Raw genomic sequence first — 27622 nt, 5'->3', positions numbered from 1 at the left:
CCACTCCCACTTAAATCTAATTAATCTTCACAATATCTCTGTTGTGTAGTTAAGTATCGGGATCCTTTTTTCGCAGAGGGGAAAAGGAAGCACCATTTGCTAGCAGCTTGCTTACACAGTGTATAAGAGCTGGGAGAGAGTCACAGTTGCCTGACTCATGAGATTATGCTCATCCTTGTTAAACATGGATCTTTGTGGGTTTTCTGATGAGAGTGATTATAGAACTGGGGAGAGGGGGAGAAGAATGGCTTCACTAAATATGGAACCATTCTTTGAACTATATTTGTACTCCTGCTTAAAACAAGCAGAAATAAATGACGTATCAAATTTGCTTCATTGCACAGAGCAAATTGAATCTTCTGTGTGAAGAAACAACATGAGGAATAATGCAGTGTAAAATCAGGAGACACAGGGTCTGCTCCTGGCATAGCATGGGACATAGATCAGTAATTCAAACTCTCTCTGCCTCAGTTTCCCCTCTGTCATCTAGAGGGGCTAATGATAAACCTTTGCTCTTACAAAATATTATTTAGACAATGAGTGTAAATGGCTTACAAAATCTAAAAAAGGGCGGCTCCATTACAAATGTATCTTATCGTCATGTTTGACTCTCCGTGACCCCATTGGGGTTTTCTTGGAAAAGATTCTGGAGTGGTTTGCCATTTCCTTTTCCAATTCATTTTACAGATGAGGAAACTGAGGCAAATAAGGGTTAAGTGACTTATCCAGGGTCACACAGCTAGTAAGGCTGTGAAGCTGGATTTGAACTCAGGAAGAAGAGTCTTCTTAACTCCAGGCTGGCATACTATCCACTGTGCTACCTCAATAGAAAGCCACAAAAGGGAATCTTCAGTAAGGAAGATCAGTCTGCTCGGTTATGCATTTAGGGGAAAGCCTCAAGAAAAAAGAAAAAACAAAACAGGTTTTCGTTCTTTTGTAGATTAAGATGCTAGGTGGCACAGTGGGTAGAGCATTGGGTCTGGAATCAAGAAGACTCATCTTCCTGAGTTCAAATCTGGCCTCAGACAGTTCCTAGCTATGTAACCCTGGACAAGTCACTTAACCCTAAAATGAGCTGGAGAAGGAAATGGCAAACCCCTCCAGAATCTTTCCCAAGAAGACCCCAAAAGGGGTCGTGGAAAGTTGGACACTACTGAAATGACTCAGTAACAAAGATACTATAACATTATAGAGAGATCTTATATTTATGTGCTATAATAACTGGTTCTTTTATTAAATAAGGCCCAATAGGTCATGAGGCCTGGACGCACAGGTATTTATGGGGGCGAGGGAGGGGATAGGATGAATAAAGGAAACTGAACTGGCCTCCAGGGACCCAAACCTTGAGAACTTTTGGATTCAACCAAGGCATCAAAGATCTCCCAAGGCTAGATGAGAATTCTGAAGACAAATACTGTGCTGTTAAATGACCTGTACTAGCATTTTCCTCCTACCAAATGTTTCTTTGCCATCATGTGGGCTACCACAGAGGTCTGGTTCAGCCTGTTTTGAGACAGTATAGAAGAGAATGGCCTTTGACCCCATCTATATTTTAGCATGAGAAAATAGACTTTCATCAATAAAATAGTAAATTGTGCCTTGCCAGTGCCGCCAGATTCTGCCTCTGCAGTTCACGGCTGAATGTATAAATGGACTTCTTCGCAAAATACTTTGAGATTTTATGTAACGACCACATATATGTTTTAAAGGAAAAAACCTTTATGGTTTAAAAAACCATGATGCAAATGCTCTGGGAAAATGGGCTCACACATATTCTTTTCTAAAAGAGGTCGATAATACTATGAGAGAAAGCATGGCATAATAGAGAGCTAGCCTCAGAGTCAGAAAGACCGAAGTTCTGGTGCCACCTCTGATACACACCAGATGTGACCCTGAGCAAGTCATTTAATTTCTTTGGGGTCTACTTAACTGTCTAAGACGATAAGTTGCAGAAAAGATGTCTTCTCCCCTCCCCCGCATCAGCAGAAGGAGATTCCTTGTTGCGGGGCTCCCTATATAAATGAAATCACAGGGTCATTCCACATCCTTAGATAATACTGTGTTGCAGGGCCTTAAAATGTGCACCCGGTAGTGGCGGATGACAGAAATCAGCCTCACGTGGCATGAAGTCAGTGTCATGAGACATGTGGACAGTTGCGGCGTTAAGTCTCAGAAATCTATGCGTGCCCTTCTTCTTCCTCCTTAGTTCTCTGCCATCATAGAAGCACTAAAGGCATTGTTTTGGGAAATTATTCTGAAAGCCAAGACCAACACACCTAGGCTGGGTCTTTAGAATGTAGACATTTCTAATTTTTGGCTAAAAACATCATGAGCTCCATACTACCTATTTAAAAAAAAATTATTGGACCTCCGACTTCTTTGGTTTGCAGAATTCCCGGGACAAAGCTCCCTGTCCAGTACAGCTCAGCACCTGCTTTCCAGCTTATAAACTCACATGGGGCACTTGCCGGTGGTCATATGGCCAGCGTATGTCAGAACCCAGATATTTGTGTTCAGAACAATGCAAAGTGAGTATGTGGTTTATTATTCAAAGTCAATCAAAGAGATTTTATCTGGAAAATTCTTCTTAGGACTGCAGAAAAGTTGTTGTTGTTGTTGTTGTTGTTCCCCCAGGAGAAGTGAGTAGAAAGAGAATAGAATTATTTGTGGCTAATTAGGACGTTAGTGCCAAGTCTGTAATAGTGCTGTTAGTTTGGGGAGGGGTTGGGATTTCAGTGGAAAGAAGGAAACTCTCCTTCAGTGAAGATCCCCCACTGTTCAGCAACATGTACTTAGAGAATTACTTAGGGTGCTAGGGTTGTTCTGGGTCACAGAATCAGTAAAGAGCACTGGTTAAGGAGTCAGAGGTCACGGCCCTGCTTCTATCTTTTGCTACTTCTGTGAAGTCACTTCGTCTTTCTAGACCTCAGGTCCATAATATATAAAATGATAAGTGGGGAGAGGGAAGGAGACTAGAGTAGATGTCCTCGGGAGTTTCCTTCCAGCTCAAGATCCATGGTGTCCTGGTCTTCTACGTGGGTGATGGAGTCTGAACCCCAGCCTTACTGACTCAGAGGCTGCCTCTCAGTCCCCTTTCTAGATCATACTACCTGCCTCACGTCTAAACTTTTTTGTGCACTGCCCAGTGAACCACTTATGGTTTCTATGCATGAACTGATTTCTTAGTCTTTTGATGAACAAAGCACTGATCTATTACTTGCTTTTCTGAAAAGGCATCAAAACATAATGGTGGGACCTTCAGGTGGGGAAACATTCAGATCCACACATTCACGTTGAAGTGTCCAGTTTGCCGAATGACAAGAAATGCTAAGACCCCGTTTATCATCTGCAATACGTTTGTAAAGATGTTTTCTCCAGTGCTTGAGAACTAGTGACTCAGAGAATCTATAGTGAGTGTCACCATAAGACAGTTTGATTGGATTGTATATACAGAGTGAATCCCAGTGACAAGAATGCCTCTTGAAGCCACGTACTCATAAATCCTAAGTTCTACCATCTTCTTCTGTTTTAATGTACCGTCTGCTGTTGGTTTCCTAATTACTCCAGTACTTTCTTGAATCTAGCTTTTGTGAGTGAACAGTTTTGCCTTTTTTGTTTTTTTATACACACAGTGCTATCCTTCAACTTCCCATCAGGTATCACCATCAGAGTTAAAATATTAATAATGATGATAAATGATTTCAGAGGTGTTCAGTTTTCATCTTGTCTGTTCCTTGTATATCCCATCACTGTTCTGTTCTAGCCAGGGATTGTCATGTGTCAGTAACAGTTTCCATTCATACTAGGGACAGGCAGTTGCTTAGCAGTATCACTTTAATCATCATCATAACAGTGATTTTTTTTAAAGATACAAATAGATGATTTTCTGCAATGAATTGCTTAATTATAACAGATGTGGGATGATAAAATCATGCTGAGGCATAAAGGTCAACACTTCTGTGAAAAGTTTCTCTATTAATAGTCTGTAAGTATTTTATTTCTGCCAAGCTGCTGCTTAAAACAAAATTAATCCCTTTTTACAAGTTTGGTATGTTAAAATGCAGAGCATACCAACCTATTCTTTGTTTTTCCATAACACCTATCTCACTGGTGTCATCGGAACTATGGTACTGTAATCTAGAAATATAAAATAAAATGTCTATATTACGCAATAGAAGTTTGGAATTACCAAAAAGGACTGGTTGTATATTCAGAATGACTTTTTTTTTTTAGTAATAGTGTGGTTTGATGCATCTCATATTTAAAGCCTTTCTTTAAACTCCTTTAAACTCCTCTCTTTTCACTTTCATATGCAGGAAAAGATCATTTAACTGGAAATTCATAACGTACCCTGGGAAGACCTCCTACGCTACAACCTGGAATATTACTTTAAATCACATAGTAATGATTCATTTTTCTCCCAGTGAGCTTGACCATTTTTTGAGCTTTAAAAAAAAATTATGGTATTGTAATGGGATTTGAGAAAAGTAAGGCAGTTTTTAGGACACATTAAATATGTCTACTTCTAGTCTTCCAAACAACCCCCAGAGCATGTTAGACACTTAGAAAGCCCTTTCTCAAATCTGGTAGGTTCTTTTTGATACATAAAAAGAGTTTTAATTTGAAAATGCGTATTTTAATGTAGCCATATAATATGTCATAATTAACATTTTATCATCTTAAGATGGACAAGATCTTCTCATGTGTACTTCAGTAGATGCCACCTGGCCTTTCATAGTAGCTTTCAAATGATATGGTAGAGTTTGTTCCCAAGAAGTATTAGTGGGATATAAATTGTAGACTGTAGAGTTTTCACAACCATACATTTGAAAAGATAATTTCTAAAATTAGGAATATATAAGATCTTAATATAGCTTCAAGAACACTAGGAACTCTATCTGGAATCACAAAACTTAAAAAGGTTTTCTTGGCGAATAATTAGTTGCCAGCAGTTTGTTTTTATATCTAAAGTATGTTGCCTGCAGAGCCATCTAGCTGGTAGAAAACAATGATGTACACTCACATATAGCAAACTAACCAGTAGAAAATTAAGTAGTCTCTTCACTAAACTTTATTTCTGTTGCCCTTCAGATTTTTACAGTGATCCTCATTAATTTCCTTAAAACTGAAAAATGTGTAATTAATGCTATTTCCTAATCATCACCAGTGTTCCCTAAGAAAAGTCTTATAACTTCAAAAAATTCAAATATCTCTGCTAAACAGCTTAAAAGAGACATTAAAACTCTTGTAATAATGATAGTAGCTCATATTTATATAGTACTTTAAATTGTAAGAAACTTAAATGAAAGTCACCCTGTGATCGTCACCATTTTTGTTTCTAGCACATTATTCACCAAATAGCTATCATTGGTAATCAAATGATACAGCTTGGCTGGGGACAAAACTTTTATTTTGTGCCTCTTGGAAAGAGTACTATCCCTACATGGTTGTGACCATTTCATTAATTTGTTCATCCAGCAGACATTGATTAATTGCCTGTTACGTAGCCTGACCACTACTTACATGAACACTCAACATAATCAAATAATTCAACAAGTATTCCTTAATCGCTAACTATGTGCCAGGCTAACTGCTAGGAATACAAAAATAAAATGAAAGTGGTTGTCCTTGCCCTCCAGAGGCTTATATTTTACTAGTATGTGGATGGATTAGAGCTGTAGACTGCATGAGATCTTCATCAGTTAGATAAAGGTAAAATAACTGATTTTAAATTTATTCAATTATTTATTCAGCTCATCACATGCATTTCATTTCTATGGTATTTGTTTCATTCAAATATTCTCCTTGGCTGGTGGCAGAACTCTACCCAGGCTTTTCCTTTACTGTCTCAAATTTATTGGCTGAGTAAGGCCTACCACCATGACTAGAGGCAGCTGATTCACAGGCCTTAGTCTAATTAAGATATGCTACAAGGGCAGGTTGACCTGTGACAATAGGTAAGTAACCTGCAATATTTGAGAAGACCAGCTGGGTATTGCCATTTCCTCAAGCAGCTGTAACAAATATAGTTTTTCAGTGGCTAAGTGGAGCCTGTGTGATGCTCATCCATCTGAAGCTGACCCTACCTCCAAAAAAAGGCAGAAGAGACCAGGAAGTTGTCTAAGAATTCTCAGCTCAGGAGACAGAAGGGACAAGAAAGGTTCAACACCACATGGGTTGTACACTTGTCTTGATGTTACCCATATCTACAGAACTAATATGTGGCATAGTGGGAAAACTATGGAATTTGGGGCCAGAAAACCTGGTTTGGTGATACGATGTCCATGTGGCCAAGCCCTAGTCACATAAATTCTCTGGGCTTCAGTCATGTTGTCTATAAAATGAGGTCATGCTAGGTGTGTTTTAAGGTCCTGTCCCGCTTTAAATTCTAAGATTTAATGATAAATGAGATGAATTCTGAGAAACATCAGAAGATATATATAAAACAGTGCAAAATAAAGTAAGCACACCTAAAAAAATAGACACAATAACCACAGCATTGTAAATATCACTAAAAGGAAGCCAAATAATGAGCCAATTAAAAAAAAATTCAGTCATGATTCTCAAAAACATACAATGAGATATCTCTCCTCTCAGCAGAATGCTACATATGTTGTTGGAAGTATTCACTGTACTGGAAATTTTAAACATTGATCTTTGTCAGAAGGGAGGATTTAATTTAGAGGGGGGAAGGAGATATGTCTAGAAATGACTGTAAAATGAAAACACAGCCTGTGTGGTCAATAGATCATAAATTTAGAGCATGAATGGATCATAGAGGTCATGTAGTCCAGTCCCTTCATTTTATAGATAAGGAAGGTGGGGCCCAGAAAATTTAAGTGACTTGTCCAAGGTCACAAATTTACTAAGTGGCAGAGCCAAGATTTGATCTCCACACCTAGCTTCTTCACGTTTAGCCTTCTTTCTACTATATACCATGTTGTTTTTCAACTACTATTGTAATTTATTTATTCCTTCAGTACATTCATACACCATACATTTGGTAGAATTACCCAGCTATTGAGTCCCCACTTTGTTTTCAGTTCTTTACTCCCACAAAAAGTGCTACTATGAATATTTTAGTATCTGCTCGACCTTTGTTTTTGCCTTTCATCTCCTTGGAATGTGGAAAATTGCCTGTTTTGTGTTTTATCATCACTTCCATCTCTTGTTTGCTTAAGAATTCTTCACCCAACCACGCTTGTTACTTTCAATATCAAAAATATAGAGTTAATGAACCAAGACACAATGTAAATGAGTTGTGTATTTTTAGACATGGCCTGTATCTCAGTTCGTAGTTCAGCCTTCGTAATACCCCTTCTAACAGCGCCTTGATTCTGTGCATTAGAATTGAAAGTTGTAGGCAATAGTACTTCTAAAACTATGAGATTGTAGCCTATTTTTTTAAACCATAGTTGATGGTGATAGTTTACGTGATTTAAATACTTGGACAAATAATGTAAACAGCTATTTCTGAATCCTGAGTTAGGGTATTTAAAAGATATGTCATGAAAAACAATCGCAGTCAGTATAAAGCCTGAGTGTCTCTAAAACTTATGGTTAGGATAGTTTTTATTTCTTTTATTGTTGTTGCTGTTGTTTTGGAACACCAAATCATCTGTTTGCCTTGGGGGTCTACAGCGTGTTATCGAAAGCAGGAATTGTCCTTTTTGTCTTTGTATCACCAGCACGGAACACAGTGCTAGGCACGTAGTAAATTTCTTACTGAATTTGGAGCCATAGAATCTATGTCTGAATGCTGTAAGACTTGGAACAAGTCACTTAGGGTCTCCGAACTGGTTTCCTTTTCTGAAAAATTGACTTGGATGATCTTAAGGTCCCTTCCTACTCCTATCTATGAACCAATGAACATGTGGCAAGAAAGACAAAAGTTGGAGCCAAATGCCCAGCTTTTGTAAAGATTGCTTAATATATAGAGAAACAACTACATACGCTGTAGTGAACACAGGATCTGGAAGCCGAAGGACTTGGACTATAGATGTGACTTGGTCACTTGTTTTCATAGTGTTCGAGGGCGGAGGTAATTTAGCTTTCTGGGCTTCATTTTCCCCATCTTTAGAAGATAAAAAAATACATGCCCATGAGAAGTATAAAAAATTTAGCACTTGGGAGGAAAAGCAACATGTCAAAATTTTTGTCATTTCTATCCAAGATATTGCATCTAATATTACAGAAGATGATGTCACAGACTCCTATCATTGTGGACAGTAGGCTTTGTTATTACATGAACCTTTGGTGATATAATTAACTAGAACTGTTGACAGCTATCCAGCCAACGACTGATGAAGGAGCTTAAATCTCTTTCAGGTTTCAGTTCCAAAATTATGGAGATCATGTGTTAAAAGAGAGTCGCTATTTCTTAGCTTGGTAGCATCATAAAAAACTACGGGCTCATAACCTTTAGCCTGAACTATTAAATAGCCTCTCAGTTGGCCTCCCTTCTGTGTTTCTTTATTCCAAAACAGTGCTTCATACAGTGACCAAAGACCTCAAGTATACCTCTGACCATGTAAGCACTATTGCTCAGTAAACTCCAATGGCTCCCTATTACTTCTAGGATCAAAAATAAAGGATGGATGGATGGAGATGGATAGAGTTAGATAGACAGATAGAGGTACAAATCTATTTACATGTTGTCTTTTCCAGCTACACTGTGAACTCAAGAGCTTGGACTTTATCCCTTTTTTTTTTGGATATTTTTAATAGAGTGTCTGACATGTAAAAGTGACTTTTAAATGTTAATTACTTGACAATTAGACTGACATTAAATTTATTTTTTCAAAATGTTAGGGGAAACAGTGTTACATGGGTAGTCAGTGTCCCCTTTTTGGGTCTAAAACTATAATTTTTTTTTAAACATTATTTTTAATTTATGGAATAAAGAAGTATTTCTATAACAATATAATAAAAAGATGATTGCAAATCTAGTGTGTACAATTTGTTATTCCTTTTAAATGTGTAATAAAGTTATATAAATTTATTTTTTTCCTTTTTTTCTCTCCTCTACCATAGAGATGGCTGCCATTAAACACAAATAGGTATATCTATATGTAAAATCATTACACACATACTTCTATTTACCAGTTCTTTCTCTGGATACAAATAGCATTTTTCTTCATATGCCCTTTGTAGTTAATTAGGTACTTATAATAGTCAAAATGACTTACTCAGAGTCGTTCTTAAAACAATATTGCTGAAGGGGCAGCTAGGTGGTGGGTGTAGTGAATAGAGAATCAGCCCTGGAGTCAGGAGGACCTGAGTTCAAATTTGAACTCAGACGCTTGACACTCACTAGCTATGTGACACTGGGCAAGTCACTCAACACCAATTGCCTTGCCAAAAAAAAAAAACAACACAACAATATTGCTGTTACTGTATACTGTATTCTCTTGGTTCCACTCACTTTACTCTTCATTATTTCGTGCAAGACTTCCATGTTTTTCTAAGATCATTGAGCTCTTCATTTCTTGTAGCACAGTAGTATTCCATCACAATCATGTACCACAGCTTGTTCAGCCATTTCCCAATTGATGGGCATCCCCTCAATTTCCAGTTCTTTGCCACCATGAAGAGAGCTGCTACAAATATTTTAGGACATATAGGTTCTTTTCCTCTTACTGTAATCATCTTTGAAAATAGACCTAGTAGTGATATTCCTGAGTCAGTTCAGACCTATGAGCTCATTGGTACAGGGGAACTCCTGGTATTGAAACTTCCTCTACCAGTGCATATTAGCAGTCCATCGATAACTTACTCTTAGAAGACTGATTAGGGAGGCAGCTAGATGGTGAAGTGGATATAGCACCAGCCCTGGAGTCAGGAGGACCTGGGTTCAAAGGTTGCCTCTGACACCAGTTTTTGTGACCCTGGGCAAGATACAGAGCCTCTCTGAGCCTCAGTTTCCCCATCTGAAAATGAGGGATTTGGACTAGTTGGTTTCTGAGGTTCCTTCTATCTGTGATCCTATGAGCCTTTGTTGTGGAGGGGCCGTTAAACTAGGATGGTGGACTGCATAATGAATCCAGGTAGAAAAAGTAATATTCAAATGAAACCCCTTTAAACTGCAGATGAAACACACATGGTAAATGAGATCTGTATGGTCTCAGTTTGTGAGCTCATCAAATCTTCCCTGTCAGGTAATGTATTTGCAAGGGCTTCATAAATGTACCTAGTTCGTTCTGGATTGATTTCAGTCACTCCAATGAATGCTTTTCTTGAAAATAGACATCTCCTTTCCAAGTCCATTTATTTCCCCATCTCTATGTTTTCTTGTGTTCTTTGGCATCCCACACTCCCTCGCCCCTCCCTGGAGTTCTGTAAAAGAAAAAAAATACTGTTTTTCTTAGCCTTTCAGATGACAAATGTGAAGAAGGAAAGAAAATACCTTTCTATTATTTTTCACTTTATACCTCAATTATTTGGTACTCCTTGAAGAACCCTGTAGCTTAACTGCAGGAATGGACTGATTTCTTCCAGTGAATGTGCCTTAAAGTAATCTCCCCCAAACTGCACAGGCCAATGAAGTATTTCTTTTGGGGGACAGAGAAGGAAGTAGGGAATTATGTGGAGGGAAAGGAACAAAGACCTGAAAGCCAGAAGACAACCATGTTAAGACTGGAAGAAAGTTGCTGCCACCTAGAGGTGAAAATTGAAAATTTGGCTGTGTAGTCTAAAAGTCAGTAAAGTCCCACTTGGAATAGGCACAAATAGAGTTTAGAGTGGTGGAATGGAAACTGAGGTATTTGGCACACTGCCTCTAGATAGGACCGTGCTCACTCCATCCCATAAAGGTTACAATAACTGTCTTTTCTCACAACCTCCTCTAGGAATATAACTCTATTCTCCATAACATTGTGTTGTCCTGTCTGGGTTTTCTCCTATCATTGTGGTTTTGTTATTGTATGAACCTTTGGTGATATAGTTACTGGAACTGTTGACAGCTATCCAGCCAAAGGCTCATTAAGCAGATAATATGAATTTTTCCTCTCCATATGCCGGCTTCCCCATCAAGTTTTGCGTTCACAATTGGTCACCCTTCCCAGACTCTACAAATCCAAAAAAAGCTTCTGTTTTGCAACTTTCCCCGATGCTGCTGCCCAAAAAGGACAGGGCTCGGAATCCTGGAGAGCAATAATTTAGGGGCATCCTAGGCAAGTGAACGGGCCCCAGGGACAGGCTGGCTGATAGGAAAACAGCTTTTCAGATGCAGCCATGGCCCCACAGTGAAAGCACAACATAGTTAGATAACATGATGTGGCAATGAGGAGTTGACTATGCATGTGTATATATGTTTTGAACTCTTATGTTGATTAACTCGTCTGCTCATTTAAGAAGTATATAAGTAAAATGATTTTTCCCCAAAGGACAAGCCTTTCAGTGATTCAAGTTTATATTTTAATGTCAAAAAATTTTTTATTTTTTAATTCAGTTTTATTTTTTTTCACTTCTGCATTCTCTCCTTCCCACCTATCTCTTCCCTTGAAAAAATAAGAAAAACAAACCCTATTACAAACATGTGTAGTCAAGCAAAATAAATTCCTGCATTGGCTATATCAAAAATGAATACTCCTCAGTCTTCACTGTTGAGTCCATTTGGAGGTGGGTAGCAAGTTTCATGATTGTGACCCAGGTTTTGGTGCTGCTGCAGCTGGCTAATCATTCTCCCCGTTACACAGGCATAAAACCTGAAGAGAGGAAAGAATGTTGGTGGTGAGAATTCAGATAGAGAGGTGCACTTGTATGAAGAGATCCAGTAACCAAAAAAGAGGGCGTGTCAGAACTACACACCAATAGGACAGAAAGAGGAAATAGATAAGGAATTTAGGAAAGAGATTACAAGCTTAGCACCAAGGCATGACGTAGCAAATTTCAATTATCTGTATATCCATGAGAGCGTGTGTGTGCTCTCTCTCTCGCTCTCTCTCTTTTTCCCTCCCTCTTTCTCTCCCTCTCCCTCTCTCTCTTGCTCTCCCTCCCTCCCTTCCTTCCTCCCTCTCACTCTCTCTGTCAAATGCAGAGTAGCTATTAATTTCTTGATCTACCTTAGTGATAATTTTATCTTTAAAAAGGTGAGGAACCAACATGAGGAAATTCTGTTCTGGTTCTGACTCTTATCAGGAAGAAACTGCTTGTTGGGAGGTAGAAATTATGAAGAACACTTAAAAGGAAGTGACCATTCTCTTTTAGAGTTCATGATAAGGAGAGAAAAATCTAAGCACCCTAAATTTTGGAAAAGCATGTTTTGAAGAGTTCAGGGGAAAGATATCTAGAATCCCAGGGACTAAAAGGCTTTAGGGGATGTCAGTCCAGAAGGAATGGGAGATGCTCAAGAATGAAATTCTGGGGCAGCTAGATGGCACAATGGATAGAGCACTGGCCCTGAAGTCAGGAGGACCTGAGTTCAAATCCAGCCTCAGACCAGACACTTGATTCTTACTAGCTGTGTGACCCTGGGCAAGTCACTTAACCCCAATTGCCTTAAAAAAAAAAAGAATGAAATTCTGAAGACATAATGGGAACCAGTTGCAATGAGAGGGGAAAATGGGATTTGTCTGAAAAGACCTGTGTGGATGCACAGTGAATTCAACAACCAATTTACATTTTTTAGAAATAATGGTACAAAGGGTGGATGAAGGGAAGGGTGGGTAACTAGGATGAACATGAGAATATAGCACGATCCTGTAAAAATAGTTTGGGGTGTTAAAGCTTAGAATGAACTGAAGCTGGTGAAGGAGAGGAAGAACAACAAAAAGGGACTTTTTAAAATCTATATTGAGAGGAAAAAGAGGATCAGAGAAAAGATAGGACAGTGTAAGAGAGCACCATGTTGTCATTGATGGATTCAAGTTACCCAGCACAAATGAACTATATCCTTAGGTACGGAAGGAATTGTCAGATGCGATTGCTGAGCCACTGGCAGTGATATTTAAAGATTGTGGGAAACAAAGGCATCACAAAGTTGGAGAAGGGCAAATGTTGTCCCAATTTTACAAAAAGGGCAGAGAACCAAGTCTGCAAGTCACTGAGCTTGGCTTTAATTCCTGGGAAAATGCTAGGACAAATCAATAACGAGATGGTTGGTGAACATTCAGAAAGGAAATTGGTGATTACAAAGAACCAGCATGCCTTCATTGAGAACAGATTGTACCATACTCCTTTCTCTCTCTTTCTTTCTTCCTTCCTTCCTTCCTTCCTTTCCTTCCTTCCTTTCCTTTCTTCCTTCCTTCCTTCCTTCCTCCCTTCCTTTCTTCCTTCCTTCCTTCCTTCCTTCCTTCCTTCCTTCCTTCCTTCCTTCCTTCCTTCCTTCCTTCCGATTAGCCAACTGTAGCAGCTCCTTCTGTGGCTATGGTTTACCTAGATTTTAGCAAAACATTTAATAAGAGTATTTTATACTATTTTTGTGAAGAATGTGGACAGCTGTGCACTAGAAAATAATACAATCAAATGGGTTTGTAACTTTTGGCTTACTGGACTCAGAGTGCAATTGTTAATTGCTCCATGTAAATTCCTATGGGTATCCTTCAGGGATCTGTGCTTGGCCCTATACTATTTAACGTTTTTTGATCAATGTTTTAGACAAAGGCATTCTCATAAAATTTACAGATGACACAAAGCTAGAAGGGACAAATAACAGACTAGATGACAAAATCACAATTCTCAAATTATCTTGGCAATTTTTGACATAGTGCTAAATGTAATAAGATGAAATTCATTAGGGATAAATTTAACATCTTTGACTTAAATAGAAAAAAAAATCACCTTCACAATACAAGATGGTGGAGACATGGTTAGATGGTTAGTTATTCTTTTAAAAAAAAAAAGAGCCAGAGGTTTTAGTAGACTACAAGCTCACTATGAGTCAACAGGGTGTTATGGCAGTCAAAGAAGCCAGTGGAGTCTTGGGCCACATTGAAAGGCCCAATTCTCAATGGTCAGTTCTGGGTTAAGCAATTTGAGAAGCACATTGATAAGCTACACATGTCCAGAGGAGGACAAGCTGGAGGCAAAAGGACCTTGAGTCCGTGTCATCGGTTGAAGGAATTGGGCATGTGCATCCTAAAGAAGAGAGATTAAGGCAAGACATGATTGATGTGTTGCAGTATTTTAAGGGCTATTATGTGAAGAAGGAATTAAATTTGTTCTGTTTGAACCAAGAACTCAAAACCAGGAACAATCAGTAGATGTTGCAAAGAAATGAATTTAGACTTGATATCAGAGAAGACTTTGTAGGAACTAGGTCCGAGTCTACTGATCTGCCACTTGCAGATTGCCCATCTACTAATGCCTTTTGCTCTAAGATTACTCTCATTTACTCTGTATTTATCCTTTATCTGCCTAGTTCTTTGCATATTGTCTTCTGCATTGAAATGAACTTGTTGGTTTTGTCCTTTTTTTATATCCCCAACTCTTAGCACCATGCCTGGTACAAAGTAAACACTCAATCTGTGCTTGTTATTAATGTTGTTGCTATGATCTTTGTCACCTTTTGAGGTTTACAAATGTTAATTAAGACAAGAAAAGAAATGTAGAAAAATGGTTAGAATACACTGACCTGAGTATTCAAAGGACGTGGGTTTTAGTCACAACTCTCTCACCAACTAATGCTATAATATTGACAAATGCAGACTCCCTGTGCCTTCTGTTCCCATTTCCCATTCCTTAGGGATGGTGTAAAAATCAATGACATAGTATATTTGAAAATGTCGGTACTGTCAAAAGACTGGAGTTATATATAGGCCCTAGGTGGTATTATTTGACACTGTTCCATTTTCTTCTTACTGTAAAGTCCGCTAGGAATCTTGAAAATAATACTTTATAGCTTTGTTTTATTTTTCTTTACCTTGCCACGAACCAGATAGCATTGTAAAGGATTAGGATTCAAATTCTCCCCTCTACCTGACTTTTTTCCTGAGCTATCTTCCCTTTGATCCACTAGATGCTGAATTTAATTATAAGCCTAAATGAATGACCTGTGTGTTCTTCTTTGCCTTCTCTGCCTCCTGTAGCTTACCATGGCTAAGTGAAGAGGGTTTGATTAATAAATCCTTTTCTATTTCTTGCTAATTATGCCAATAAAAAGGATTGACCTTCCATAAGGGAGTTTAGGGTGGTCAGTTTCCCTCCCCACAATCCTTGCCTTTTGGACAAGCTACTCCCACCTCTATTTTGCTTCTTATCTGTCAATGAATTTGACAGTGGACTTAGGACTTTTCATTGACACAGGCACATTCAGAGATATCAGCACTACTCTGAAATAAAATAGTGCACGTAACAGATACATCATAAATGCTTACTGATTGGTTGAAATAGGTTTTGGAGCCTAACTGACTTAGGTGCTGGTTTGACAAAATTAAGACATATCACAAGCTCTCACTTGAACAGGAAATAAATGTATTAGTTCTGTTATCTTTAGATAATTTAGAAAGATACAACTTAATAGATTAAATACAAGCTGAAAGACAAAGGATTTCATTTTCTGGTTTATTTCTTAAAACCATCAGGTGTCTGCCCAATCAAACTATTCATTTAGCTATTTTTAGTCACTCAGATGATCTTTATTAGAGTCTTAGAGATTATTGCCTTAGAGATGTATGAAACTTTAGAGATCTTCTAATCCAAATCCTTCACTTTATAGAAGAGGAAATCAAGGCCCAAAAAAGGTAAGCAATGTGTTGAGGGCCATGGAGCAAATTTGTTGAAGAGCTGGAAATAAAACCAAGGGCTTCTAATTCCCAGTCGGATGTTTTTTTTTTCCCCTACACCGTGTTGCCCCATGAGTGCCTGTATTGTACTGAGGGCTCTATGGAATTCAGAGAAGCATTAGACATGATCCTCTGTTAACAAGTAATTTATGCTCTCTTGGGGGGAAGGATTAGAGTGGGGAAGAAGATGAAAACAGCAAACTAGAAACAGTTAGAAAACCATCATCAAGATGGAACAGTGAGCTCTTGGCCACAGTGCATTTGTAGGAAAGAGACTAGGTAGGATTTGAGATGGGTCTTGAAGTGCAGACCAGGTAGAGGCAAAATCATTGCAAAAAAGAAGTGTGAACAAAAGAACAACAAGGCTACCAGAATGAAACTTTCTACCTTTCATGCTGGTGGCCTTGTTCTCAACCTGCTTCTGCTAAATCTTGACGTAGGTCATAGGTGAAATACGCTTTACATCATATCTTCATAAAACCAAATATGCCAAATTGATAAAATTCATAAAACCAAATATACCAGATGTCCAGTATGTGTTTCCTTTTAGCCTGTGAATCCTCCCTGGATCAGGCAGGCCCAGACCCAAGAGCTTGGTGTTCTCCTCCCGAACATTCCCACAGGGAGCTAGCAGGAAACTTTGGGTTTCCCTACCCCCAGCAAAAGCTCCTGAGTGTTGTATGTAGTAAGAAGTAGTGACTCAGAAACTGGGAGTTCTGAGAATAGTATTTATATCCTCTCCAAAAGTTTTTATCTTGAACCAGGCAGGCTGGATTAGTGATATCTCATCTGTATGATCCCATCTGTTTCTGCTGAGGCCCAACTTTGTGTGTCTTCAATTAATTTTATTCCTATACTCCTTCACACCAGAAAATATAAGGGGAAGGACTTACTAGGGCATGAGTAGCTCTCCTCTCTCACCCCTATGCAAGTGCCCAGAGGGAACAAAAGTTCTTCCTGATTATGTGACCTTGGTCAAATCATTCATCTTTCTGGGTCCTAGTTTCCTCATCTGTAAAAAGGGAGGTGATAAGACAGAATGTGACGAGATCACCTGTGAAATCCTTTCCAGCTTTAAATTTCCTTTCATCTTGGAACTTGGGTTTGAATCCTGGCTCTGACACTCCCTAGTTGTGAGATGCTCAGTAAGTTAATTAATCTCACTGATCCTTAGTTTCCTTGTTTGTAAAATGAGCAGATTTATTGTGACCTTTCTAGGGCTTTGTAAACCTAAAAGCCCTATATAAGTATGAACTATCATTGTTTCTTTTTATAAATAAAAAAACATAATTCCAAGGCTTTGGACTTCATTTAAAGTGATAAATGCAGAAAGAATGTTGGTGCAACAAGAACTGGCAAAATAAAAGCAGGCCAGTTCAAAAAGATCTCATTACCACTTCTTTAGTTCAGAGGGGTCATATAGTTAAATGGTTAGAAATATATCTTTCTCATCTTAAGCTCAGTATGTCCAAAATGGAACTCATTATCTTTCCTGCTAAACTGTCCCTCCCTCTTACCTTCTCTCTTATTGTAGAGGGAAACACCATCCTCCCAGTCCCTGAGGTTTACCACCTAGGAGCCTTCTAGGATTCCTCACTATTTCTTACCCCTTAATGGCCAGTCTGTTCCCAAGACCTGTCAATTTCACATTTCTTAAACATGCTCCCTTCTGTCCTCTGACCCTGCCGCCATTCTAGTCCCTCTCATGCCTGGACTATCATACTAGCCCGTTGGTATGTCTGTCTACCTCATCTCCTGTCCAATCCAGCCTCCATTTAGTCCCCGAAATGATCAAAAAATGCAAGTCCAACCAAGTCAACCCCCTCAATAAATTCCAGTGGCTTCCTTTTACCTCCAGGATCAAATACAAAATGCTGTGTTTGGCATTCAAAGCTTTTCATGAACCAGCCCCTTCCTCCTTTTCCAATCTTCTTATACCTTACTCCCTGCATTTATTCTGATCAAGTGACACTGGCCTCCTGGATGTCCTAGGAACTAGACAATCCATCTCTCAGTTCCTAGCGTTTTTTCTATCTCCCATGTCTCAGCTATGACTAGTGACCTACATATATACATATATATATATATATATGTATGTATGTATATACATGTATATGTATGTATATATGTATACTTATATGTATGTATATGTATATATGTATATGTACATGTATATATGTATACTTATATGTGTATATGTATCTGTATATGTACATGTATATATGTATACTCATATGTGTATATGTATATATATATGCATACGTGTGTGTGTATGTGTATGTATATATACATGTGGGGTGAGTGTGTGTGTGTATGTGTGTATATGCGCATGCAACTAATCCATCTTCCATTTAGCCACTGAAATGATCCAAAAATGCAGTCCAGCCAGGTCAACCCCCTTGGATTGTCTTCCATGACCTTGAACAATTTACCTGAACTCTGCCTTTTTACAAAATACCATACTTTTCCTGTTCAATTCTAGGTAGTGAGTGGAAGCTGAGATATTAGACTAAAGAAGAGAAAGTTCTCTTGGTCTAAAAAAGTAAATGTGCTTTAGTAGCTGATGTTTAAATTTCATGACCAAAATAGTGAATGTAAAATGAAGATGGTTTTGATTAGCTCTTAATTTATGCTCACACCTAAACATTATGATTATAATAATTTTTCATGAATGTTGCTTTAATCATTATAATACCTAGGCTAGCTAAGAGACACTCTTTAACTTGTTCTGTTTTCAGATTTTTATTTCTGTCATAACAATTTTCAGCATGATGATAGGCCTAAGAAGATTTTTAACAGTTTTTCCACTACTGGTTTTAAAGTGATGTATACAAAAATCTACAGAAAGATGGTAACTTGTTACCATACTTTGAAAAAAAAATGGTCATTCTCATAGTTTGCTGGATTATTTTTTTTTAATATGGGAAAATCCTTTAGAAGCACAGTCATAAAGCACTGTAAAAACCTGGGAGGCTAAACAGCTACACTCAATTAATTGCTTCCCAAACATTCTCTACCAGGTCTAGCCAAAGGTAACTTGCAGCCTAGGCCAGTTCAGGTTGTTAAAAATTCAGATTCCCTAGAATCTGAATTAATGATATTTTACTGGAAAAGAACCTACAGGTATAATTGGCCACTCAGGGAGATGCAGTCTCTTAAGTCCTGAATGTAGATTTTTTTTTTTCCTCTCCTCTGGTTTTTCTTTTGAAGGTCTTTGAAACTAGTCTGGTGGTGAATCAGTTTAACCAATGTGAGGTGACCTGTGGAGTAAGCAGCCAACCCTTGACTATAAGCAGAGAAGTGATCCGTGAGGATAAATAGTCGGAAACTCACTTCTGTTCAGCTTTTCAAGGATTCCGTAGTAAAGCATTTAATTCTTATTCCCAGAGTACATACCAGCTTACAATTGAGGAAGGTGACTTGTTACCCAACTAGGGATTCGAGGTAGCCTTGTTTTAAATAACAAAAATTAGAAACAGCATGGCACAGGATATGGAGGGTGTGTGTGGGATTCAAGAGGTTTCAAGTTCTGACTCTGTGACCCTGAATAAGTCACTTAATGTCTCAGTGCCTCAGGCACCTTTCTAAAACTGGAAGTTAGAGGGAGTTCCCTACCCTAATGAAATCATAAGCCTGGTCTCATCTAGCATTATTCTCAATCATTATAATCATCTTAATTAATAGGAAGTTATTGATAATAACATGAATCATAAGTCCTTTGAGTACTTGTTATAGATATTAGCAAATCACATTTGTATAAAACTTTCAGTTTTGAAAAGTACTTTCCTCCTAGCAAGCTTGTTAGAAGGGTAATAGTACACCATCTCCATTTCACAGGTGAGAAAACTGAGCCTCAGAAGTCAAGTGACTTTCCCAGAATCACACAATTAGTGAGAGTCAGAACCAGAATTAAAACTATCCCATGAATAATCTACAGACAACTTACCAAGAATTGCCTATATTTCTGATAACTCAATTCCAGTGATTAAATATTAATTGCTTTCTTGGGAACTCTGACTGTATTGCTGATAAATAATGTATATTCTGGTGGGTTCAGGATGTCCCAGAACTGTATTCATGAGCCCCTCATTTTTACTACTTCCTACATTTTTTTTTAATGCTTCCCTTTAGGGAAGAGAGAGTCTGATTTCACAAAGAAATGGGCGGCCTACTGTGTCAAAAGCCATTCTAATAATAATGTTTCACAGAATTTTGACAACACCTTACATTTTTATAATGCTTTACAATTTTCAAAATTATTTCAAGTATATTATGACATTTCATTCTCATGAGAACCCTCTGAGATAAGCATTACAACTGTTATTAAACCCATTTTATAGAGAAGAAGTTAAGGTTAAGACTCTAAGACTAGTGTTTTCCCACACATACATATTACATCATGGTTTGGGGAATTTTCTCCCCAATATTTCAGCTCTTTCCTGCACTTAAAGTAACTTTTTGAACATTAATGGGAACTGTTTTTGAGTATCCTTCACCAGGATTGTACAGGGAGCGTGTGGGAAGGGAGGCAGTTTGAATCTATGATTTCAGAACTCCTAGCAGCAAAACTCCCTTTACTAATGAAAATGAGCAGTTCTTCTCTAACTTAAAATCTTAGAATGACCCTTGGTGAGGGTCACCCAGGAAACATGTGTCCGAAGTTTGACTTGAACCCATGTCTTTCTAACTATGAGGCCAGCTTTCTATTCACTATACTCTACTATTATTCCTGAATATTAATAGATAACTAAGCTTTTTACCAAGGTGTTATTAACTTTATTAGTCCCTATTCTAGGTCTTTGAGTGTCCTGCCTACCTCGCCACACTGTGCATCATGCCATGATTTAATGATTGAGTTTCAGTATTAATTGATATAATTATAATCCTTAAATGTGAGATCTTGAGTTTTTGTTTTACCTCAATAATTCTTGGTTTAAAATGAATGTCTGTCTCCATTGCTTTGATGTCTTCAATATTTTCTCTACTACAGATTGCTTAGATTGAAATTGAAAAATAATTGCACTAATACAGCACCATTATTATTTATTTGAGTATACATCTACACATTGTGAATATCCTTAATTATGATAGTGCAGTGTTTTCCCATTTGCAGTTATGGCTAGAGATCTTCATTAACGTAGCTTTTCTCCATGTGAAATATCATTAGAATACTTAATTCTGTATCAGCTACTCATTTTAAAGGTGTCAGACCTTCTGTAGCACTCTTCAGTCTGGTGTAGAGACCATATTCTATCTATTTAATGGGATGTTACTATCCTTGAAATGTAGAAGATAACATCAATTATTATATGACCACTAATGTTTTTTTTCCAATCCATTTTGATTTAAATGAGATAGGATCTTTCTTTGACATGTTGTACTGGGCTTTTAAATTCAGTAGCTGTCTGGATAATAGCACTGAGTGGCATATAAATCATGGTGCTACCTTTTCTTGACAGAATATAAAGTGGAAACCTTGCTGTTACTAATTTTCACTTGGTTCATCTTTGGAAGCTTATAGTCCTAAGGAGCATTACATTTTTGCAATGGAATGGCCATTTTGTTCTTATCATTTTGATTATTCGCTTTGATATGAAGTTTTTGTTTCATAAGAAAAATTTTTATTTTCTTCAATATACAACTATCATTTATTGGAATGTGACATGAGATACATTAAGTACCTGTTGGGGACACTTTCACTATTTCATTAATGAAACCAGCTTCATCCTTACTTGGGCCCATTAGCCTACATAGAGAGAATGTCTATCTTATAGCTGCCGACTGAAGCCTCTCTCTTCATTATTTCTCTCAGAATTGCTGCATAGATTTGGTCGGGGTGGGTAACTAACAGGGTGAATGTGGAGAGTTAAATTCAGCCCATTACTTGGAAGAACATGTGACCGACCACCACAAGGTGGATATTCCCTCCAGGGATTCAGTCTGTCCATGCCTGCGCATCCTCTATGACTCTTTCCCATTTCTTCCTATAAGTTTGCATCAGGTCCTCTAGAGCGTTCCTTGATTGCTCTTGGCATCTGATGGATACTCGTATTCTCCATAAGTTTAACCCTTTCTCAACTCTGTAATATTATCGGAAACAGAAAAAATAACTCAAAATGCGTGTTCTACTAGGCCTGCAATACTACTCCTTTCTTACCTAAAGTACACACTTTGGATAACTGAATGCTATATATTTTATATGCGTATGCATAGAAATACACACACACAGACACACACACATACATATGCAGAGAGGTTATTATTGTTGAGGGTGTTTTTATTTTTTCTTTAAAGATGGGACTGGATCTCTGTGGGTAACTCTGAATATGGAAACTCCTTCCACTAACATGGTGGATACAGTAATTCCTTTACAATTTAGGGTCTTAGGTTGTTGCTTAGAGCCCTGAGAAGTTAAGTGACTTGTCTGTAGTAACATAGAGGCAATGTGTCAGGGAAAGGAGATGAATCTACATATTCCTGACACCAAGAGTGGTCTTCTATGCATTATTTCATACTGCCTCTCCTAGACTCACATGTGTATGTGCATGTATATGCATGCATATTAATAACATTTTGTTCTTAACGCTTTATTCAGGTACCCAGTGTGCATACCAGCAGTACAAACACATCCACCAGATTTTCCATGAATAGTTCATGTTGTGGCTAATGCAGTGTTCTGCACACAGTAAACACTTAACAAATGCTCGCTAAATTCAGTTCAGTTACACACATCTTTACTAAAAACGTGCCAAGGAAACAGTCAAATTTGAGTTCTGACTGCCCAGAAGGAAAAGTTTTTCAGTGTCAAACATGGAGAGCTTAGTAAAGGAGGATGTAGATCCTTCTCTTCAAGGGCTTTAAAGTTATACTTTAAACTCTACACTGCATTTCTTTTGTTTGGAGTAGGTGAAGTGTGATCCTGCCTGGAGGTTTTGGAACAGACTCGGTGACCTCTCAAAGTCCCTTCTAGTCATATGATTCTCTAACTCTCCTGGAAGCCAATCTGTAACTGTTTTATCTCAGTTACACGGCAGGTCATTGAATGTAGTGTACTTACGGAAAGATTATAGGCACTCCTGAAGTATGCAGATATCAAAACAGATGACAATCTGTTTCTTGGAGAAGATTGTTCCCTTCCCCCTCCTTCCCCCCCAAAAAAAGAAATGGCAGTGCACATAGAACAGACACTTACAATATAAAATAGGAACACATATACTTTTATGGGTCATTTTGATACCTTTTGAAAGAATTTCTATTCAACTTGAATTAGAGAATATATCTTATTTATTTCTTTAACATTCCTAGGTGCTTTCAGTATGCTAGATATGCATATAGAAAGAGAATCTTGAGGCTAAACTGTACTTAACTTTTATAGAATTTTTCAGTATTATAAAAACAACTCTCCTTTATCTTTTTTCCAAGCATGCACAGGATAATATTGGCAGAATGACTTGTGACTTATTTCCAAAGAATTGTCTATTAAGAAGGAAAGCAGGGATTCAAATGGTTTACCATCTACCAAATGACTAAAGTGTGGTAATTATAGACTGATAAAGAGATGGGTTTTCAAAAATACAATAAAATTCTATCCCATCTTAATATTAGGGACAATTTCTAACTCTTTTTTATCAGTATCTGAGTGTTTCAGCTTCAATGATGGTGATGATGATGGTGGTGGCAGCAATAATTTATATATTAAATTTAGGGTTTACAGAGCTCTTTTCTTCAAAAAATGATTGTGAAAAAAGTCACAGAGTATTGTTATCCCCTTTTAACAGGTGAGCTAAGTGAAAGAAGAAAGGTTGGTTAATTTCTCAAGGCTACATTGCTAGGAATCAAAAAAACCCTGTTCTGCTAACTTCAATCTAATGCTCTCTCCATTTCATCTCATTATTTACAGAGCTTAGCCAGTGTTCTTATACAGAAGAGTAAGAGAGGCTGGCCAGTCGAGGTATGGAATGCTGAAGATACATGTAGACATTTTGGGGAGATGCAAAGGATCTGGACTTAATTTCTTAAGTGTGGGGAGCTTCTACTCCAGAATGGCAACCAGGAACATTGAGATTTGCCCCTACTCACACAGCTAGTTTGTGTCTACTGCACTGTGTCATATGTGTATGTCTACATATATGCATATCCATAGAAAAGAAGCAGTGCATTCTTTCTTCATTAGCTCTTATTTAGGCTTCTGATACTGAAAGTGGTAAGTAGTCACTTTCAAATTCCTGAAGCATTTATTTGGGACTTGAGATACACAGATTGTCCCAAAAGTCTTAGTGCAGTGTTAAGCTTTACTAGCTTTGGGACACGTGTATATATGTGTGTGTGTGTGTGTATATATGTGTACATATATCTATATATCTATATCTATATCTATATATATACATACAAACATGTGTATATATGATACACTTGTATGTATGTATATATGTGTATATATATTGAATAGAGCAACAAACGTGTGTTGAGGAAAATAAATTACTACCAAAAGGAAGGACTACAACATATTTAGAAGTATGTCATATGGAAGGATGCCACTCATGTTGCACTGTAAGGTGGCTGCTTTCACCGCCAAGCTTATGATGTCTTACTCTATATCTGATCTTCAGCCTACAGGCCATGGCAACACTCACTTGGTCCGTTCAAACCTCTCACTCAGTTCATCTTGTCAGTAGAGGATCCTTATTTACTAGGGTAACAATAGGAGCAGTTGAGTGAACTCTTAGTGGATAGGCTCTTGCCATAGGAAACAGACTGGAAAGAGAAAGAGATAGCTGGTGGAATTTCCCACTGGCCAAATTGGGACACTTGAATGTACCAAGTACCGCAGCAGTAGAATAAATGGGAAAAGCATTGAATTCTACCAGTTCAGTTTGGATTTCTTCCATTCCTTAGCAAATAGTGTTTGTGACCCAAAAAAATTAAGAACCTAATGAGTGGTCTAACATCTGATAAGGTTAGTTAGTCTGATCTTTAGTCTAAAAGAAATATAAATTATTACTGGGCTCACATTTTAAGACTTTCCAGTTTGGTAAGGCATGTAAGTGTATAGCTTTCAGGAAACTGGTATCACCACTATGCCATTATGACTTTAGTGAAATGAAAAATATATATGGGTGTAAATATGTAATACATGCATCATAGATATACACTCATGTCTAATATGTTATACATGTGTATAATATATGCATATATATAACACTGTGTATATCATATGCATGTGTGGTACATGTGTGTTGCGTAACATGCACATAATGTGTGTATACACATGCACTGTGAGGGAAGAGATGTATATGCAATCTGTTCATATATACTATATATACACATGTATGCATATGTATGTAATATATTCATTTCCACATTTATATATGTTATATGAACACATAGGGAAAGAAAAAACATGAAATGAGAGCACAAAAACAACTACTTTGTTATTCTTGATGCCTAAAATGGGCATTGAAATTTGGATATACTTGATTAAGGATTCTTAATCTGAGGTCAGAGGATAAGTTTCAGGGGGAGAGAGGGTCTGTGAACTTGAGATGAGAAAAAGAAATCACATTTGTATTATCAATAACTTTTGACTAAAATGTAGCATTTCCTTCAAATATTTAAAAATAGCATCCTTCACCAGGCTCTATCAGACTACCAAAAAGGTCCATGACACAGAACAGGTTAAGAACTCCTATATGAGATTTTTTTTTTAACACATAAGTGTATTTTTCCTGTTTATCTTTTATGTTTATAAAATTAGTATTGTTCACTTTAATAGTAACATAGAAGTATATATTTAGTAGAAAATATGTGAATAATATACATACACATGTTTATATGATCCCTGGGGACAGGTTCCCACCCCTGGACTATTTCATTTCTGTCTTTTTATCACCAGGACCTAGCACCTAATAGACAGTCAACAAATTCTTGTTGCATTGAATTCTCAGTAACATACTACATTTTAAAAGAAAAAAATTTACCAATTTTAATTGCAAACTTAAGCTAAATAGTTTAACAAATTGGTCACCTTGATCTGTCCTTAAGAGTATATATACCACATTAAAAACCAAAGTCTTGCATTGCTCCCTGAAGGTTTAGAGTTTTGTTGAACTGAACCATGACAGGCAGATAATTCCAGAAGCTAAAAGCTGTGCTGTATATAACCTTGCTTTTCCAAGTGAAAATTTGGTAATATTCCAATAAAAATTATAATAAAATCATTAATGTTAATGTATCTTCTCTACAGTTACCAATTGTCTGTTACTTGTATATTATATTATACTATAATTTATTGAGGGCTTCTGTCCAACAGTAGTAGCAAAAAGGTCTTAAGAGATGAGCCTCATAACAAGTGATTGAATTAAATAAATGATTATTAAGCACCAGCTTTATGGAAGGCACAGTGCTTGGTACAGTTAATGCAAAGCAAATAATGAAATAGTCCCCGCTTTCAGGGAGGTAATATTCTGTTAGGGACATAAAGCACAGATGCAGATGAAAAAGCAATATAGGGTAAGAAACATGTGGCCTGCAGACCTCATGCAGCCTGCAACATTCTTGAGTGGGGCCCAAACCTAATTAAAATGTAATTGGAAAATATTTAACAAAATAAATGAGATTACAACAAAGCATAGATATTACATTTTAAAACTAAGTCCATATGCGGCCACCAGGGATCCTCATTATGGATTAGTTACCCGTATTTCTATTTGATTTTGATATCACTGGTGTAGTGAATAGAATTCTGGACTTGAGAGTCATGAGGACCTGGTAAATTTTGACTAGAATAATTATAAAGTCATGGATGAAGTACCATTCCTAGAGTCAGGAAGACTGATCTTCTTGAGTTTAAATCTGACCTCAGACAGTTTGTAGCTGTGTGACCCTAGGCATGTCACTTAACCACATTTGCCTCAGTTTCCTCATATGCAAAAGGAGCTGGAGAAGGAAATGGCAAACCACTCCATTAATTCTTTGCCAAGAAAACCCCAAATGGGGTCTTGAAGAGTTAGACAAGCTGAAACAACTGAACAAGTCACTTAATCTCTCTGGGACTCAGTTTCCCCATCTGTAAAATAGAGTGAGTTCTATGACTTCTAAAGTTCTTCCCTTCCAACTCTAAGTCTTATGAGCCTATTAAAAATAGAAGGTAATTTGAGAAGGAGTAGAGTTATTATTAAGGATGCCTTCTTGGGAAAGGTGGTCCTTGAGCTGAGCCTTGAAGGAAGATGAGGATACTAAAAGGATTCAGTAAGGAAAGAGGTAGTAAATTCCAGTTATTTGCAAACGCGTAGAGGCAGGTGACAGAATTTCATGTTTGGAGAAACAACAGCTAGTGGTCCAGTTTGGTTGGAACATAAAGTAAAAGAAATATGAGGAAAAAAAAGCTGGAAAAGTAGGTTGTAGCCAGATTTGGAAAGCATTAACTGAGGAGCTAGAGAGTTTTTATTTGATCCTAAAAGAATAAAACCCCTGAAGGCCCTGGAGCTTGTTTATGGTCTGACCTATGCCTGAGAGAGATAATTTTGGTAGCTGTTTGGAAGACAGACCAAGTAGTGAAGAGACTATAAACAGGAAATAAATCACTTGGGTTGCTAATCCAGAAGGCCACCTGAGATACCCTAGGGGCTTAAACTGGTGGGCTGGTATCCATGTGGTTGAAGGAAAGAGACTGAGTGTAAGAGATGCTGTTGCATTAGAATCCCAAGGATTTTGAGATTGATTACCTATGGGGTAGGGTGGGGGACAAGAGTCATTGAGGATTTTGAGGTTGAATTGAATTGAATTGGCCACCCTTCCAACCTAAAGATCTCTTCAGAAACCCTCAGGTTTGAAAAATGCGCTCTCCTTGCTTATGTTGTCCCAAGGTTAATATAAACATCTCAAATAGCTTGTTGAAGGAT

The 27622-nt window shown here is 37.6% G+C and overlaps 1 protein-coding gene across 5 annotated transcripts in view; it reads left to right on the top strand.

Moving 5' to 3' along the window:
* Window positions 1–27622, top strand: part of KLF12 (KLF transcription factor 12) — a 576265-nt gene that overhangs the window by 488313 nt on the left and 60330 nt on the right. Inside the window, exon 6 of one of the 5 annotated variants that reach the window (XM_078147178.1) lies at window positions 2391–8948. The exons of the other annotated variants lie outside the window; for them this stretch is intronic. Within the exon in view, the coding sequence (XP_078003304.1) occupies window positions 2391–2532 (142 nt within the window). The 3' untranslated portion in view covers window positions 2533–8948. Of the gene's footprint in view, window positions 1–2390; window positions 8949–27622 lie in introns of those variants that run through there. 5 annotated transcript variants of the gene reach the window in all.

Source organism: Phascolarctos cinereus, unplaced genomic scaffold (genome assembly GCF_003287225.1).
Source record: "Phascolarctos cinereus isolate Bilbo 61053 unplaced genomic scaffold, phaCin_HiC Scaffold_7;HRSCAF=346, whole genome shotgun sequence".
In the NCBI taxonomy this organism is placed as follows: domain Eukaryota; kingdom Metazoa; phylum Chordata; class Mammalia; order Diprotodontia; family Phascolarctidae; genus Phascolarctos; species Phascolarctos cinereus.
Note: the sequence above shows the minus strand (reverse complement) of the source record. Positions and strands in the feature narration are given on the sequence as shown.